The following is a 16,125-nucleotide window of genomic DNA, read 5'->3' on the forward strand; positions in this document are numbered from 1 at the left end:
ACAGAAATGAACGCAAAAGCGAGCAAACTCCACAATATTCTGAGGAGCTTTCAATTTTTCAGAACCACCGCAGATTTTCCGCAGGTTCGGGCCGAGACGCGTCATGTGACGTCGTCACGACGCGCATTCAGACAAAGCCTTCTTCGATTCACGTGCACCGATCATGAGTACAGCTAAAAGGTCTCGTTTACCAACAAACATCACTGCGAAAGGGCGTTTGAGTAGTTTTCTGCAAAAAACCCTGCAAGTTGCATCCAGCGCCACAGCAAAATCGAGCTTTTTTGGCCACAACAATAACAAAAAAAAGACTGTTAAAGAAAAAACCCAGACTTTCGACATGGAAAAGTGCAAATAAAATGGTCCCTCAACTCGAAATTCCGAGTTGGCAACATCCACCTTGCCCAAGTTCTCTGACATAAACACACATGACGTAGCAACGGTATAGCAGCGCACGGTCAACAGTAAACAGAATTCCCCTTGCGTTATTTTCTACATGCTACAAATTGATATGTAGCTTTTCTGTTGTACAAAAGCATTTTAACAGCTTTTAAAGTCTTACATTTAACATAATTCAGCTGATGTCAACCCAAACACTCAAAACGCTTCACCTCCATTATCTGTCATTTCTCATCATTAACTGTGCAGAAATATAAATGTAAAGTCATTGTAAAGTCACTGAATTAACAAATGGTGGTAGAACAAACATGGTGGTAAAAACTGTCAGTCTGATTAAAGCTTGCTGGAGGGACAGTGGTGGCTTGAGGGGCAGTGGTGGCTTGGGTGAAGTGGTGGCTTGGGGGGTAGTGGTGGCTTGAGGGGCAGTGGTGATTTGAGGAGGAGTAGTGGCGGCTTGATGGGTAGTGGTGGATTGAGGGGTATTAGTGGCGGCTTGAGGGGTAGTGGTGGCTTTACGGGCGCTTTACGGGCAGTGGTAGCTTATGGGGAAGTGGTGGTTTGAGGGGCAGTGGTGGATTGACGGGCAGAGGTAGCTTGATGGGGCAGTGGTGGCTTGAGTGGTAATGGTGGTTTGAGTGGTAGTGCTGGTTTGAGGGGTAGTGCTGGTTTGAGGGGTAGTGGTAGCTTGAGTGGTAGTGCTGGTTTAAGGGGTAGTGGTGGCTTGAGTGGTAGTGGTGGTTTGAGGGACAGTGGTGGTTTGAGGGGTAGTGGTGGCTTGAGTGGTAGTGGTGGTTTGAGGGACAGTGGTGGTTTGAGGGGTAGTGGTGGCTTGAGTGGTAGTGGTGGTTTGAGGGACAGTGGTGGTTTTAGGGGTAGTGGTGGCTTGAGTGGTAGTGGTGGCTTGAGTGGTAGTGCTGGTTTAAGGGGTAGTGGTGGCTTGAGTGGTAGTGGTGGTTTGAGGGACAGTGGTGGTTTTAGGGGTAGTGGTGGCTTGACGAGTAAGGCTCTGGGTTACTGATCAGAAGGTTGGGGGTTCAAGCCCCAGCACTGCAAAGCTGCCTCTGTTGGGCCCTTGAGCAAGGCCTTTAACCCTCTCTGCTCCAGGGGGCGCTGTATCATGACTGACCCTGCACTCTGACCCCAACTTCCTGACATGCTGGGGTATGTGAAGAAAAGAATTGCATGGTGTTTTAATGTATTCCAAGAGGAACAAAACACTTCAGGTGACTCTATCCTGTGTTTGATCATTTTCCTACAACAGCATACCACCAAGTGTTGACTTCCTTACATGCTGTATAAACAATGCCTTGTCAGCATGTCAGAATTCCTTCAAGAGCAGGCAGCTGTGGGATCGTAGGATTTTTTTTATTTGTTGTTTTTAATGTAAGAAAAAGCATCCGGCGCACGCACCTCTAGTCTGAACGTCCACCCTTCGCTAAACAAAAGTGTGAAACGTTTCACTGAGAAAGGAATGAAAATGCTGAAAAACTAATAGCAGGTATGAATCATTCACACTCCCTATTGAACAGGCTGTTCTTTGTAAAATAATATACTAATTATCCGCACGTTACACACACGGCACATACGTTCACGTCACGTTCGTGTCAAATTACACCGCTACAGACGCAGAATAGCTTTCACAGAGACAAGAACGGCTTGAGGACTTTTTCTTTTTCACACTGCGTGTACATAGTACAGCTTGGAAAAAGGCCAGGAGAGGTCACGTGTGCTCAGTTAACAGGTCACGTCAGGATACTACGGGAAGGAGCGAGCCGTGCACGTACCCGACATTCTCACGTGTCCGACGTTAGCCGTGTTCAGTAAAGACAATACGTCAACAACGGTCCGTTAATCAGCTGTGTAATCCGATTCCGTTTTATCCGCATAGCGCTTTTAAAAGTGGACGTTGTCCTAAAGCGGCTTTACAGAAATATATACATTCACGGTGTACATTGTAAACGTATGAATTGATCCCTAATGAGCTAGCTAGACTCTGGTGGATCTCTAAGGCAGGTGGCGGCGTCCGTATGACCAACGCAAAGTAACACAGCACGACTGAAATGTGCGTGTTAGCATGGATTTCTCTCGTCTCCATGGTGATCGTCTGATTGTAGTGTGGGGATTTTTGTTATCTTATCTTGTCTGAACTTTTAGTTGATTTCAATGTGGAATACAGCAGCAAAATATAAGTCTATAGGAACATCTCTATACTCGTGTGTATATATATATATATATATATATATATATATATATATATATATATATATATATATATATACATTCAGATAAAACGTGTTTTCTAAGCTTTATACAGTATATGCACTCCGTTTAATAGGAACACCTGCTCATTCATGCAATTATCCAATCAGCCAATCAGCAAGCGCTCCGGTTAATGTTCACGTCAAAGATCAGAATGAGGGGGGAAATGTGATCTCAGGGATCTCAGGGATTCCAGAATCTCCGCCGAGATCTTCCCGCACACAACAGTCTCGAGAGTGGCGTGGAAACGAAAAGACATCCAGGGAGCGGCAGCGTTGTAGGTGGAGGTGGAGAGAGAGGTCAAGGGAGAACGAACAGTTATTTGAGCTGATAGGAAAGTTACAGTAACTCAAATAATCACTGTTTACAACCGTGGTGAGTTGAACAGCACCAGATTAAAGGGGACAAGCTACAACAGGAGAAGAGCACATTGGGTTACACACTAAGATATATAGATATAGATATAGATAGATAGATAGATAGATAGAAACGTTCAGGTTTAGGCCACACCTACTTTGGGTTTAAATCCAAATACAGACAGGTATATTTGTAGCGCACACACACAACCACAATTACTCTGTATACCATTATTCTCACTAATTACACAAATGACACTGACATGGCATTGTGTGTGTGTGTGTGTGTGTGTGTGTGTGTGTGTGTGTGTGTGTGTGTGGTGCTGGCACGAGTGTATCAAGTGTAATTAGTGTGGTAAACACCACCGTTTCACTAATGGGCTGAGAAACAACAATGAACAGACGTTAAACATGAAAAACAACGAGGCTCTAACCTACACTAATAAGGTGTGTGTGTGGAAAATAAAGTGGGGTATGTGGGGAACACCATGATTAAATCCCCAACAACTATAGCAACCACACACACACACACACACACACACACACTCAAGTCAGCATTACTGCTGTGTCCTCTGGTTTGTAGTGTTTATCAGCTGCCCTACAGGTGCACTCTACAGGTGTACAAATACTAGGTGTGGAGTTTTCTGTTTTTCAGACAACACTGTGAACGTTTACACTGTGTAATGCATATTCACACACACACACACACACACACACACCTTTAAGTGGACAGCAGTGCACGGTATATATGTATATAATTATAATCAGGTATACAATGGGACTAGGCCACTCATCACATCACGTGCTCTTCAACGCTTTAATAAAAAGTGTAAAAACACAAACAGCAGGGAATCCTGTGGAGGAACATCAACAACATCAACATCAACAACATCAACAACATCAACACTCAGCTGTAAACAATGTTTCCAAATATTTCCTTCATATTTAATGTGTTGCAAAACTGCAGCTCGTGATAGGAAACATTGTTTACAGGTGGAAGTGCATTCCCGGGCTCTGACCTTCCAGCGCGCGTGTGTGTGTGTGTGTGTGTGTGTGTGTGCGCGCGCGCGCGTTTTCCTAGTGCAGATGTGTGTTACTTTTATAAACACAAAGTCGGCTTTTTTTTTTTTGCACATGGCGCGAGCTGCACTTCATCTATATCGGATTCAAACGAGAAATCCAAAGAGGTGGAAAATCGCGCTTGTGTGTGTGTGTGTGTGTGTGTGTGTGTGTGTGTGTGTTAGTGTTAAACTGTTTTCCTAGAACAGCATTTTTTTGTACATCCGATTAATAGAAAGTGCAAGTCCAAAGAGCTGGAGGATCACGCGCGCGCTTAGTGCTGGTGTGTGTGTGTGTGTGTGTGTCAGTCGGAGTTTAGGGTAAGGCTGGTTAGCCGAGCTGCTAGCATGCATGCTAAGTACTGTCAAAACCCCCAAGGCTGGCGCGAGCGCCCGTGCACTCGGAGGGAGTTGATAAATGAGAGCTCACGCGTGCACGCGCCGCGCGTGCGTGTATGTGTGTGTGTGTGTGTGTGTGTGTACAAGTAGGAAAGCGAGAATCGACTCACCGTGTGAAGATCCGAGTGTTTCCCAGCAAGGACGACTCGAAGACAAGAGGTTTAGAGGGAAACGTGCGTGCGTGCGTGCGTGTGTGTGTGTGTGTGTGTGTGTTCCGTTCCCGTATCCAAATAGAGTGCGCTGTATTCGAGCTCGCGAGGCTCAGGGCGCGGCGTGCCGACACTTGTGAATAAGTGAATAAACGTAGCACAGAGAGAAAGTCAGTGTGTGTGCGTGTGCGCGCGCGTGTCAGTGTGCGTGCCTATATATGTGTGTGCGTATGTGTATGTGTGTGTGTGTGTGTGTGTGTGCTCGCCTTCTTCTTCTTCTTCTTCTTCTTCTCCTTCTTCTTCTTCTTCTTCTTCTTCTTCTTCTCCTCCTTCTTACTGGGACCTGAAGCGGAGAGAAATGAAGAGAGGCGCGTGAGGTCGCTCCTCCCTCCGCGCGCTCATGTACAGTACAGTACAGTGTACAGAGTGCAGCGCGCGCTCTATAAAGCAACTCCATAAACCAAATACCGCTCTCTACAGGACTAACACTGCAACGTGGAACGGCCATACACACACACACACACACACACACACGGGCATTAAAGTTGTCGAAGTTTGGAAGAGAAACACTGTATGAAATATTAAAGCCCTCCACTGCACGCGCTCACTTCATGACGACACACATCTGGATTTCTTCCCCTTTTTAGAGCATTGAAATAAAACCCCATTAACAGTTCCTCCTTCCTGCCTCACATCAAAATCTTTACTAAATCTTCAGCATTTAAAGAACATTTTGTTTGTTTGTTTGTTTGTTTGTTTGTTTACTATACTATTTTTTGCTTATTAAAAATGTCCACCCATCAATATTCCGTACCTCTTATCCTACACATGGTCGTTGGGGAACCTGGAGACTATTCCGGGGAACTTGGGGAACAAGGCGCAGGACACCCTGGACTGGGCACACACACACACACACACACACACACACACACACACACACACACACACACACACTCTCATTCACACACTATGGACACTTTGGAAATGCCATTCAGCCTACCATGCATGTGTTTGGACTGGAGGAGGAAACCGGAGAACCCGGAGGAAACCCCCGCAGCACGGGGAGAACATGCAAAGCTCTGTGCACGTACTGTAGGACGGAGGTGGGATGCGAAACGTCAACCACAGAGGTGCGAGGCAAACGTGCTAAGCACTAAAACCGCCATGCACCCCAGTAATATATATTCATACAGTGCGTGTCGTACATTAATATTGGCACCCTTGGTAAAAATGAGCAAAGATTGATGTGAGAAATTGTCTTTATTGTTTAGCCTTTTGATCTTTTGTTGAAAAAATAATCACAAAAATACTCTGCTCTCATGGATATCAAACAATTACAAACATCACACAGGTTTATCAAAAAAAAAAAATTGTTAAATATAGGGGTGTAACAATTATTGGCACCCTTTGAGTCAATACCAAGATAACAGCTCTGAGTCTTCTCCTATAACGCCTGATGAGGTTGGAGAATACATGGCGAGGGATCTGAGACCGTTCCTCCATACAGAATCTCTCCAGATCCTTCACATTTCTCCTTCACAATCTCTCCTCTTCAGTTCACCCCACAGGGTTTCTGGTCAGTAAACCATTTCTGTGTTGATTTTGATGTATGTTTTGGATCATTGTCCTGCTGGAAGATCCAACCACGGCCCATTTGAAGCTTAGTAGAAGTGTATTCTCATTGATATTTCACTTTTTTTTTTCGTACACCTGGCTGACTAGGAACAGGAAATTGTTCAACCGTGACTTCCTGTTTCACAGGTGTACAAATATGAGGTAACACACAGGCCAAATTCCCTTAGTCATTCATAACAACGAGTAAGACGGAGGGAGTGTTTTTTTTTTGTGATAAACCTGCGTTTTGTTTGCAATTCTTTGAGAGCCATGAGAGCAGAATGTACGTGTTGGTTTGACGTCAGAGAAGGAACTGGTAGCTGACGGGTAGTTGATCTGAGAGAGTGTGTGTGCGTGTGTATGTTAGTTAGTTTGTTCCTATTGTTCTTTACATTATAGCAGTTCTCTCACCAGCCTGTCTTTTTTACTCTCTCTTGAAGTTAAAGGACAAAAAAAAAAAAAAAACCGCTAGAGAAACCACAAAGTGTAACACTATCCGGTGGCAGAAGATGACGCGACCCCTTCTGACCAATCAGATTTGAGAATACAGCAGTCCTGTGGTATAATCCTATTTTATTTTATGGTAGCGTTCATACTAATGATTTACTTCTTTTTTTTTTTTTTTTATTCAGAACATGTCCAGTTCTATGTCCAGGTTATGTCATAGAGCATTGGCTATTCCTATAGATCACAGGTTCCCAACCCTGGTCCTGGAGAACCCAGGACCCAGAGAACCCAGCTTTTTCCTGCTCTAACACACCTGGGTCCGCTGTTAATTGGGTGTTCTGGATGCTAATTAGCTGATTAACTAGTGCAAGGAAGAATACTTAAACGTGCAGGACGGTGGGTTCTCCGGGATTGAGAACCTGTCATCGATACATCATGCAAAATGTGAGGAAGAGTCCATTTTAGCAGATGCACAAGCACAGAAGATGTGTATATAACTTAACATGTTCAGATGACCAATCAATTCCGAAAGAAAGAACGCACAGAAAACCCCGGCTGCGAGGAGGTAAATACACCAAATGTTACATGTACCGCAATGTCAACAAACAATTACTTGTTCAGCAAGGTCATTTGTCCTCTTGTACTGCGTTGCCATAGAAACGCACCCTCCAAAATACTACTTATAATAAGGATCGTCCGTGTTATTTGATGTTGGAGCGACGTCGTTGCTCTCTCCTGTCAATCAGAGCAACAATAACCGCCCTCTTTCGCATTCATGACTCCTATATGATTATTGTCACTAGCTAACGGGTGGGACTGGGCAAATGAGCAAATTAGAAGAGAATAGCATAAAGAAAAAAAGAAGAAAAAAAAAACAGCCTGATAGAAGATGTGTAGAATGTACTCGAATAAAATGATTAGCCACAGTCAGCGAACCTTCAATCAATCATCAGCAACCCTAAACGAGACCAATGAAATGTTATTCATATGAATGATTCATTTAATAATGAATTGTCCCCCATCATTTTGAGGGACGCAAATGAATCTGAGGTTGTTCATCTCAAATGATTCATGACATTAACGATAACAAGCCACGAATTCCCACATTCACGACCGATACAAGGCAAACGAGACCCGTATTCATCCGCGTAACCCGCGTGTTTACTCGTCAGAAGAATGTCCGATCACCTTTTCGTTAAAGACACAAAACGTATAGAACTAGATGAATAACGTGTCTGCGGAAGCAGCAGCAGCAGCGTGTCGTTAATAATCTGAAAGCATCTTTTAAATTATATGTTCGTTTCATGCGTACACAAAAGGGGGGGAAATGACACAATCGGTGCGTATGTGCATGAGTCATATGGCCCCATCTCCCAACCTTATCACAAATGAATCTCTTAATGAATATGTAGTTGGCAGTTAATTGAAGGAATCACGGTTCATTTAACTAACATTATTACAACATGACTAATATTAAGTCCACATTAATTAGCGTTAATTCAATTACAGACGGCTGGACAGGTTGGAACGGATCGTTAAGACTCACTTAATTCCTCTAGGCATCAGTTCATGTTGTTTATTAAAGGCCTGTTTCTAATCTAAAAGTCTTTAAATAGAAAGAAATAAAAACATTACACATGGAATGGTGCGGTAAAGCTGATGTTCATGATTGGTGAATGCTAATGAGCAAAAATTTTGATAGATTTAAGGTAAAGCGTAATATTTATATTTAGAAGCAAAACAAACTCACTATATTTCAGAGCAATGCTCGGCTCCTGTTATTTTTTACAGTGTGAATAAAATGCAATTTAGATGAAAATATTTATTAATGATATATTATATATTATAGCGTAGTAAATATATTATAGTAAATATTTATTAATGATATAGCGTAGTAAATATATTATGGTAAATATTTATTCATGATATATATTATAGCATAGTAAATATATTATAGTAAATATTTATTCATGATATATTATATATTATAACGTAGTAAATATATTATAGTAAATATTTATTAATGATATAGCGTAGTAAATATATTATGGTAAGTATTTATTCATGATATATATTATAGCATAGTAAATATAGTAAATATTTCTTAATGATATATTATATATTATAACGTAGTAAATATATTATAGTAAATATGTCTTAATGATATAGCGTAGTAAATATATTATGGTAAATATTTATTCATGATATATTATATATTATATATTATAACAGTAAATATATTATAGTAAATATTTCTTAATGATATAGCATAGTAAATATATTATGGTAAATATTTATTCATGATATATTATATATTATAGCATAGTAAATATATTATAGTAAATATTTCTTAATGATATATTATATATTATAACGTAGTAAATATATTATAGTAAATATTTATTCATGATATATTATATATTATAACGTAGTAAATATATTATAGTAAATATTTATTCATGATATAGCGTAGTAAATATATTATGGTAAATATTTATTCATGATATATTATATATTATATATTATAACAGTAAATATATTATAGTAAATATTTCTTAATGATATAGCGTAGTAAATATATTATAGTAAATATGTATTAATGGTATATTATATATTATAACGTAGTAAATATATTATGGTAAATATTTATTCATGATATATTATATATTATAGCGTAGTAAATATATTATAGTAAATATGTATTAATGGTATATTATATATTATAGCGTAGTAAATATATTATGGTAAACATTTATTAATGATATATTATATATTATATATTATAACGTAGTAAATATATTATAGTAAATATGTATTAATGGTATATTATATATTATAACGTAGTAAATATATTATAGTAAATATGTATTAATGGTATATTATATATTATAACGTAGTAAATATATTATAGTAAATATGTATTAATGGTATATTATATATTATAACGTAGTAAATATATAATAGTAAATATGTATTAATGGTATATTATATATTATAACGTAGTAAATATATTATAGTAAATATGTATTAATGGTATATTATATATTATAACGTAGTAAATATATTATAGTAAATATGTATTAATGGTATATTATATATTATAACGTAGTAAATATATTATAGTAAATATGTATTAATGGTATATTATATATTATAACGTAGTAAATATATTATAGTAAATATGTATTAATGGTATATTATATATTATAACGTAGTAAATATATTATAGTAAATATGTATTAATGGTATATTATATATTATAGCATAGTAAATATATTATAGTAAATATGTATTAATGATATATTATATATTATAGCATAGTAAATATATTATAGTAAATATGTATTAATGGTATATTATATATTATAACGTAGTAAATATATTATAGTAAATATGTATTAATGGTATATACGTATTTTATTGTTTAGATTGCAGAAAATAAAGTGACAATGTTATTTTGTTTTGCTTGCAAAAAAACCCAATAATTTAATCCTTTGATGCATTGCTGTTTAAAATAGATAAATACAGTGTCCTCCATTAATATTGGCACCTGTGTTTAACCTTTTGATCTTTTGTTTAAAAAAAATTCACAAAAAATAATCTGCTCTCATGGATATCAAACAATTGCAAACAAAACACAGGTTTACCAACTAAATATATCTTTGTTAAATATAGGACTGCGACGATTATTGGCACCACTATGAATTCATATGAGAAAAATATATTTGTTCAACCATGATTTCTGTTTCACAGGGGTATAAATATGATGTAACACACAGGCCAAATTCCTTTAGTCATTCATAACGATGGGTAAGAGCGAGGAATATAGCTGTGTTGTGCGGCAAAAGGTTGTTGAGCTTCACACAATGGTTAGTGGCTATAAGAAAATAGCACAAGCATTGAAAACGCCCGTTTCCACCATCAGGGCAATAATAAGAAGTTCCAGTCAACTGGAAATGTTATGAATCGACCTGGAATTGGACGCGTGTCTGTATCGTCTCAACGCACTGTGAAGAGGACGGTTCGAGTGGATAAAAAATCCCAGAGGATCCCAGCAGGAGAACTGCAGAAGTTAGATGCATCTTGGGGTCAGAAAGTCTCCAAAACTACAATCCGAAGTCTCCTACATCACCACAAGTTGTTTGGAAGGGTTTGAAGAAAAAAGCCTCTACTCTCATCAAAAAAACAAACTCGAGCGTGTTCAGTGTGCAGACACTACTGGAGCTTCAAATGGGATCGAGGTCTATGGTCAGATGAAACCAGAATAGAGCTTTTTGGCAATAATAGAGGTGGATTTGGCGCACAGAGAGGTAGTACTTCATGTACATGGTTAAATATGTTGGTGGCTCTTTAATGTTTTGAAAAAATGGTTTACTGACCACAAAATCAAGGTCCATCCCAGTCCCCTGACCCGAACCCCATAGAAAACCTGTGGGGTGAACTGAAGAGGAGAGTCCACCAGCGTGGACCTGAAATGTGAAGGATCTGGAGAGATTCTGTATGGAGGAACGCTCTCAGATCCCTCGCCATGTATTCTCCAACCTCATCAGGCGTTATAGGATTAGACTCAGAGCTGTTATCATGGCAAAATGAGCTAGCACAAAGTACTGACTAAAACATCCAAGTAATAGTTGCACACCTATATTTAACCAAGATATTTTTTTCATAAACCTGTGTTTTATTTGCAATTGTTTGAGTTCCATGAGAGCAGAGTATTTTTGTGAATTCTTTTTTTTTCTTTAACAAAAGATCAAAAGGTTAAACAATAAAGACAACTTTCACAGCCTACCTTGCTCGTATTTACCAAGGGTGCCAATATTAATGGACGGCACTGTAAATAGATAGATAGATAGATAGATAGATAGATAGATAGATAGATAGATAGATAGATAGCGCTTTAGTCATCTTTGTATATATAAAGTCTGTCATATTTTCATTTGTTAGAATAATTTAGCAAACAGTAGATGTTTTTGATGAATCGCAGATAGAGTGTTTCCTCTCTTAATCATATCCTAGGTGTAAAGATTTATAGATAAAATCATTAAGATTAAAGTGTTTGCATTCAGGCAGAATTAAATCCCTGCCTTTTATAAAAGACCTGATTGAACGGCTGAGTAACGGGGCCGTTAATAAGATGTCACTGAACAAATCTTTCAAGGACAAATGGACTAATCAAAGGGCTAATGAATGTGCCGTCATTAGAGATGTTTCTACTGATAAAATCGGAGCAAACAAGATGTCTTTGTACACGCAGCACGAAACAAGCAGAGGAAGCATCGAGAATGCATGAGCAGCTTTCACCTCCCAATTAAAGTTCAATTAATCACCGGTTTTTTCAGCCGAATAGGTCGGACTAATGGTGTGTCGACACGAATGATGAACAGGTTTGCAATGGCGGAGCGATCGGTTTGGGGAAATGTCGTTGTTTTATCTCGAGGTACAAAATAAACACTTCAAAGGGCCGAGCACAGAAAGCGAGAAGGCTACATTTCTCTGAACCCATACTACAAACACAGAATGTGTTCCTGTCTAGATAAGAAGTCGAGCTACAGGAAATCACAAACACGTCATGGAAATATCTCACTCCTATATACATGTACATGTGACTTCTGTAAAAAAAAAAATTTAAAAAATGAAATATATATTCTAATCTGATATAACGTATTGCTGAATTATAATATCAATGGCTCGATGATGCTGTCAATCGAATCTGCATACTTTCATTGTATGCTTATTTTGTGTTTATTTTATAATAATTATTCCTGTATTTTACTATATCATAAGGACAGCGTAGGGTATTCTGCGCTAGCGGCCGGAAGGACGTGTGTTTCAATAGTGTTGGATAAAAGCACTCGCTGAATAAATTAATATCATGATTAATGGTGCTTTTGTCAGTAATGTCAGAGTAAGCGTGAGAAATCCTGTCAGGTTAGCTCATGTTAGCCACCTGGCTAGCATTAGCAGGACAGAATATAAACCTTCAGAAATATGACTGATAAATCATATCTCTATCAGGTTAGCACATGTTAAATATTAAGTGTTAAAAAACTATATGGCCAAAAATCCCTTCAGAATTACCGCCATGTTAGCTCAATAGCTAATTGCCTAACGTTAGTAGTGAAGACTGTCAACGTTAAGGAATATGATTGAAAAACACTCAAAGATCACTTTATGTATGTGGCTAGCATTAGCTGTGAAGTATATAAACATTGGTAAAAATATGACTAAGAAAAAATCCTCTGGGAATTCCTGTCAGCTTAGCTTATAGCTAATTGGCTAACAATTGCAGTGATGACTATAAACATTAATGAGTATATGCGGAAAAAAAAACTCTCAGAAATTCCACATATGTGGCTAGTTTTAGCAGCGAAGGCTAAAATGTTTAGAAATATGACTGAAAAAGGATCTCAGAAATTCTGTCAGGTTAGCTCATCTTAGCTAACTGGTTAACAAATTAAAAACAACAACAACAACAAAACCACTTCTATATGTGGACACAGAGACACATCCGTTTCTCAGTAGGTTTATGACTGCATTTGTAGAGGAAGAAACCTCGCAAGGAACCGGACTCGGAATGGGAACCCGTCCTCATCTGGGTAACAACGGATAGTGTGAAGAAGTTCATTATTGTTTTATACGAAGTTTGTTTGGCTTTAGAAGCAGCCGTAGTCCCAGAAATCTGGAACTGGAGTAGATGAGAGCTCCATCCAGAGGCGGGACATCCGAAACGGATCAGGCGGGTCCGGAGAGCAGAGCGGATCAGGGTCTCCAGTATCTCCATAAAATCGTGTGTGTCTCGGCAGAAGGAGAGAGGGAGAGAAAAGATTATTAAGACTGCGCTTAGCGTAACAGAAAGTCTAGTCAGGGTAGGCTTGAGTAAACAAATACGTTTTAAGCCTAGACTTAAACACTGAGACTGTGTCTGAGTCCCGAACACTAATTGGAAGACTGTTCCATAACTGTGGGGCTCTGTAAGAGAAAGCTCTTCTGCTCTTCTTCTCCCTGCTGTAGCCTTCGCTATTCGAGGTACCGTCAAATAACCCGCATCTTTTGATCTAAGTAGGCGTGGCGGATCATAGAAAACCAAAAAGGTCGCTTAGATACTGTGGCGCGAGACCGTTTAGTGCTTTATAGGTCAATAATAGTATTTTACAATATAATACAATACAATATATGAATATGACTTACAAATCCTGTCAGGTTAGCTCATTTATGCTAGCTGGCGTGTGTAAATATAAATATAAAAAAGAACGTTTATTAAAAGATCCTCTCAGAAATTCTGTCTGCTCGATTCATGCGAGCTAGTTGACTTGCATTAGCAGTGAAGACTGTAAGCCTTACAAAAGGCTTCTGTCAGGTTAGCAAATATTAGCTTTCTGACTAGCATTAGTACTAAGGATCGGGAACATTTGTAATGAGAAATTCTCTCAGAAATATTAGCAGTGAAAATGATAAACATTTCTAATATTACAAGTACTCTAAATGTATATTTTATCCCATGAAAAAATAATGATTTGTGTAATGACGTGGTAGATTTAATACTGGATTTTGGGGTCGATATTAGCGAGATACAGTGAGATCAGACATCACTTTTGAATATTAGATGTGTACAAAATCCTGGCCCTATACTCTCCATAGATAAGACAGATATACTGTCGTTCTGTACACTGAATAATTGAGGGCTACATCTCTAAAATTACCTCATAAGGGAAAATAAAATAGTTACAAGATCCGACCTTTTGGTACAGTGAACAATTGCACATCCTCAAGCAATTCTCCCCATGGAAAAATAAGATGGACATCTTCTGAACAGCATGAAGGGAATCTCTCAGTACCATCAAGTCCTATGCAGAACAGCTTACTTTTCAAAGCAATGAGAACAATATTAGATCATCATTCAACAACATTGTGTTCTTATTTAACACTGTTCCCAAAAAAATAAAAAAAATAAAAAAGAGATTAAGCTTTTTATGATTCTCCACTTCCTCCAGACCTTAGCGGAAATGAGTTCTCATATAAGGACAGGACCATAAGGATTAAAATTCAGTAGCAGGCTTGCTGGCGATCCATTATTTATTAGTCCATCCTCTAACGATGATAACCCGAGAGGTGCTATTATCCAAGAATGTCTAGCTGTGACCTATTGGATATAACATTGATATTATCCTCAAATACCAACTACCTGCATCTTTCACTCAATACCATCAAAGATACATTTGGAATTATTATGAGTGACAGGGGAGACATTGCTATTGCTGTACGGAATAAACTTGGACCACGTCCGAACATTATTTAAGACGCCTGTGATTAGGAATCTCCAATCTTTCTGATTTCTATCTAATCTCCAATTCGCCTTTTCTTGGTAAGATTTAAAGTATTTTTAGCTATGTTTTTGGACGCACTATAGTATAGAATCTGCCCTGGTTAACGATGTCAATGGCCTGCTGCTTGCCTCAGGCTATGTCCACATGAATCCGGATAGATCTGTAAGTTGGATTTTCGAATGGAGAGCGTTTTCAAACGTTTTCCAAAAATCGCTCGTCCACACGGAAACATCTGGAAGCGCTCACATTCCTATACCGCGCATGCGCAAAAACGTAAGAGGCTTCAGCCTGCGTCATTTCCCTCAGGCGTTTATCTATGGAAAGCAAATGATCGTTTTTTTTGAATATCTCCGTCTTCTCGGTCCACACTACAACGAGAAAATGGCGTTTCCGAATGTATCCCCTTGCGAGAGCGTTTCCAAAAAGCTCGGTTTCCGCCGTCTCAGTGTGTCCGGAAGGCCTAAACGTAGAGAAAAAGACCCGTTTTCAAATTTTTCAAAGTCCGAGTATTGTTGGTGTTGCGTGCAGGATTTAAAACACAGTTAGATTAGACAGACAATTAGATCTCGTGTCACAGACTGTTACGGTCTGCTAAAGTTATCGAAGACAATCAGGTGTCCCACAAGGTTCTGTTTTAGGTCCACTGTTGTTTTCTCTTCATACCTAGGCCCTTGGACATGCACATAAACGATGCTGGCTTTAACTTCTAAGCTGAAACACAATTATACTTCTAACTTATATGTCATATGATACTAAGTCTGCTTGCAATCAGGTTATAAATCTCACCATGGAGCGTGATATCTTTTCTATAAAAACAAAAGATACACTTATGGACTCTAGATCAGGGGTGTCAAACTCAAATTATATATTCTATATGGAGTCAAATCCCGTTTCTGGACACGGGTATGACGTGCAATAAAACCGAATCAATTTTATCTAGCCTTACAGCACTGAAAATGCCATCTCGCATGCTCTGTACAGTGACACGTGCGAAAATGTTGAGTAGACCATTTCTCTATTATTTTTTCAATAATTTTATAAGTTTGAAATGAGGCAGCCAGCTGTGTTTGGCCCGTGGGCCTTCAGTTTGACACTGGTGCTTGGTGTTTGGCATCTGGTGCTG

General features: G+C 38.7%; 1 protein-coding gene across 3 annotated transcripts in view; it reads right to left on the reverse strand.

Annotated features, from left to right (window-relative positions):
* Window positions 1-5,089, reverse strand: part of thrab (thyroid hormone receptor alpha b) — a 158,898-nt gene extending 153,809 nt beyond the window's left edge. Inside the window, exon 1 of one of the 3 annotated variants that reach the window (XM_053685276.1) lies at window positions 4,884-5,089. In XM_053685276.1, the coding sequence (XP_053541251.1) occupies window positions 4,884-5,074 (191 nt within the window). In that variant the 5' untranslated portion in view covers window positions 5,075-5,089. Of the gene's footprint in view, window positions 1-4,578; window positions 4,830-4,883 lie in introns of those variants that run through there. The other 2 variants (XM_053685278.1, XM_017483581.3) reach the window with 2 other exon arrangements.
* Window positions 5,090-16,125: the final 11,036 nt, after the last annotated feature.

This window comes from Ictalurus punctatus, chromosome 13 (genome assembly GCF_001660625.3).
Source record: "Ictalurus punctatus breed USDA103 chromosome 13, Coco_2.0, whole genome shotgun sequence".
NCBI lineage: Eukaryota > Metazoa > Chordata > Actinopteri > Siluriformes > Ictaluridae > Ictalurus > Ictalurus punctatus.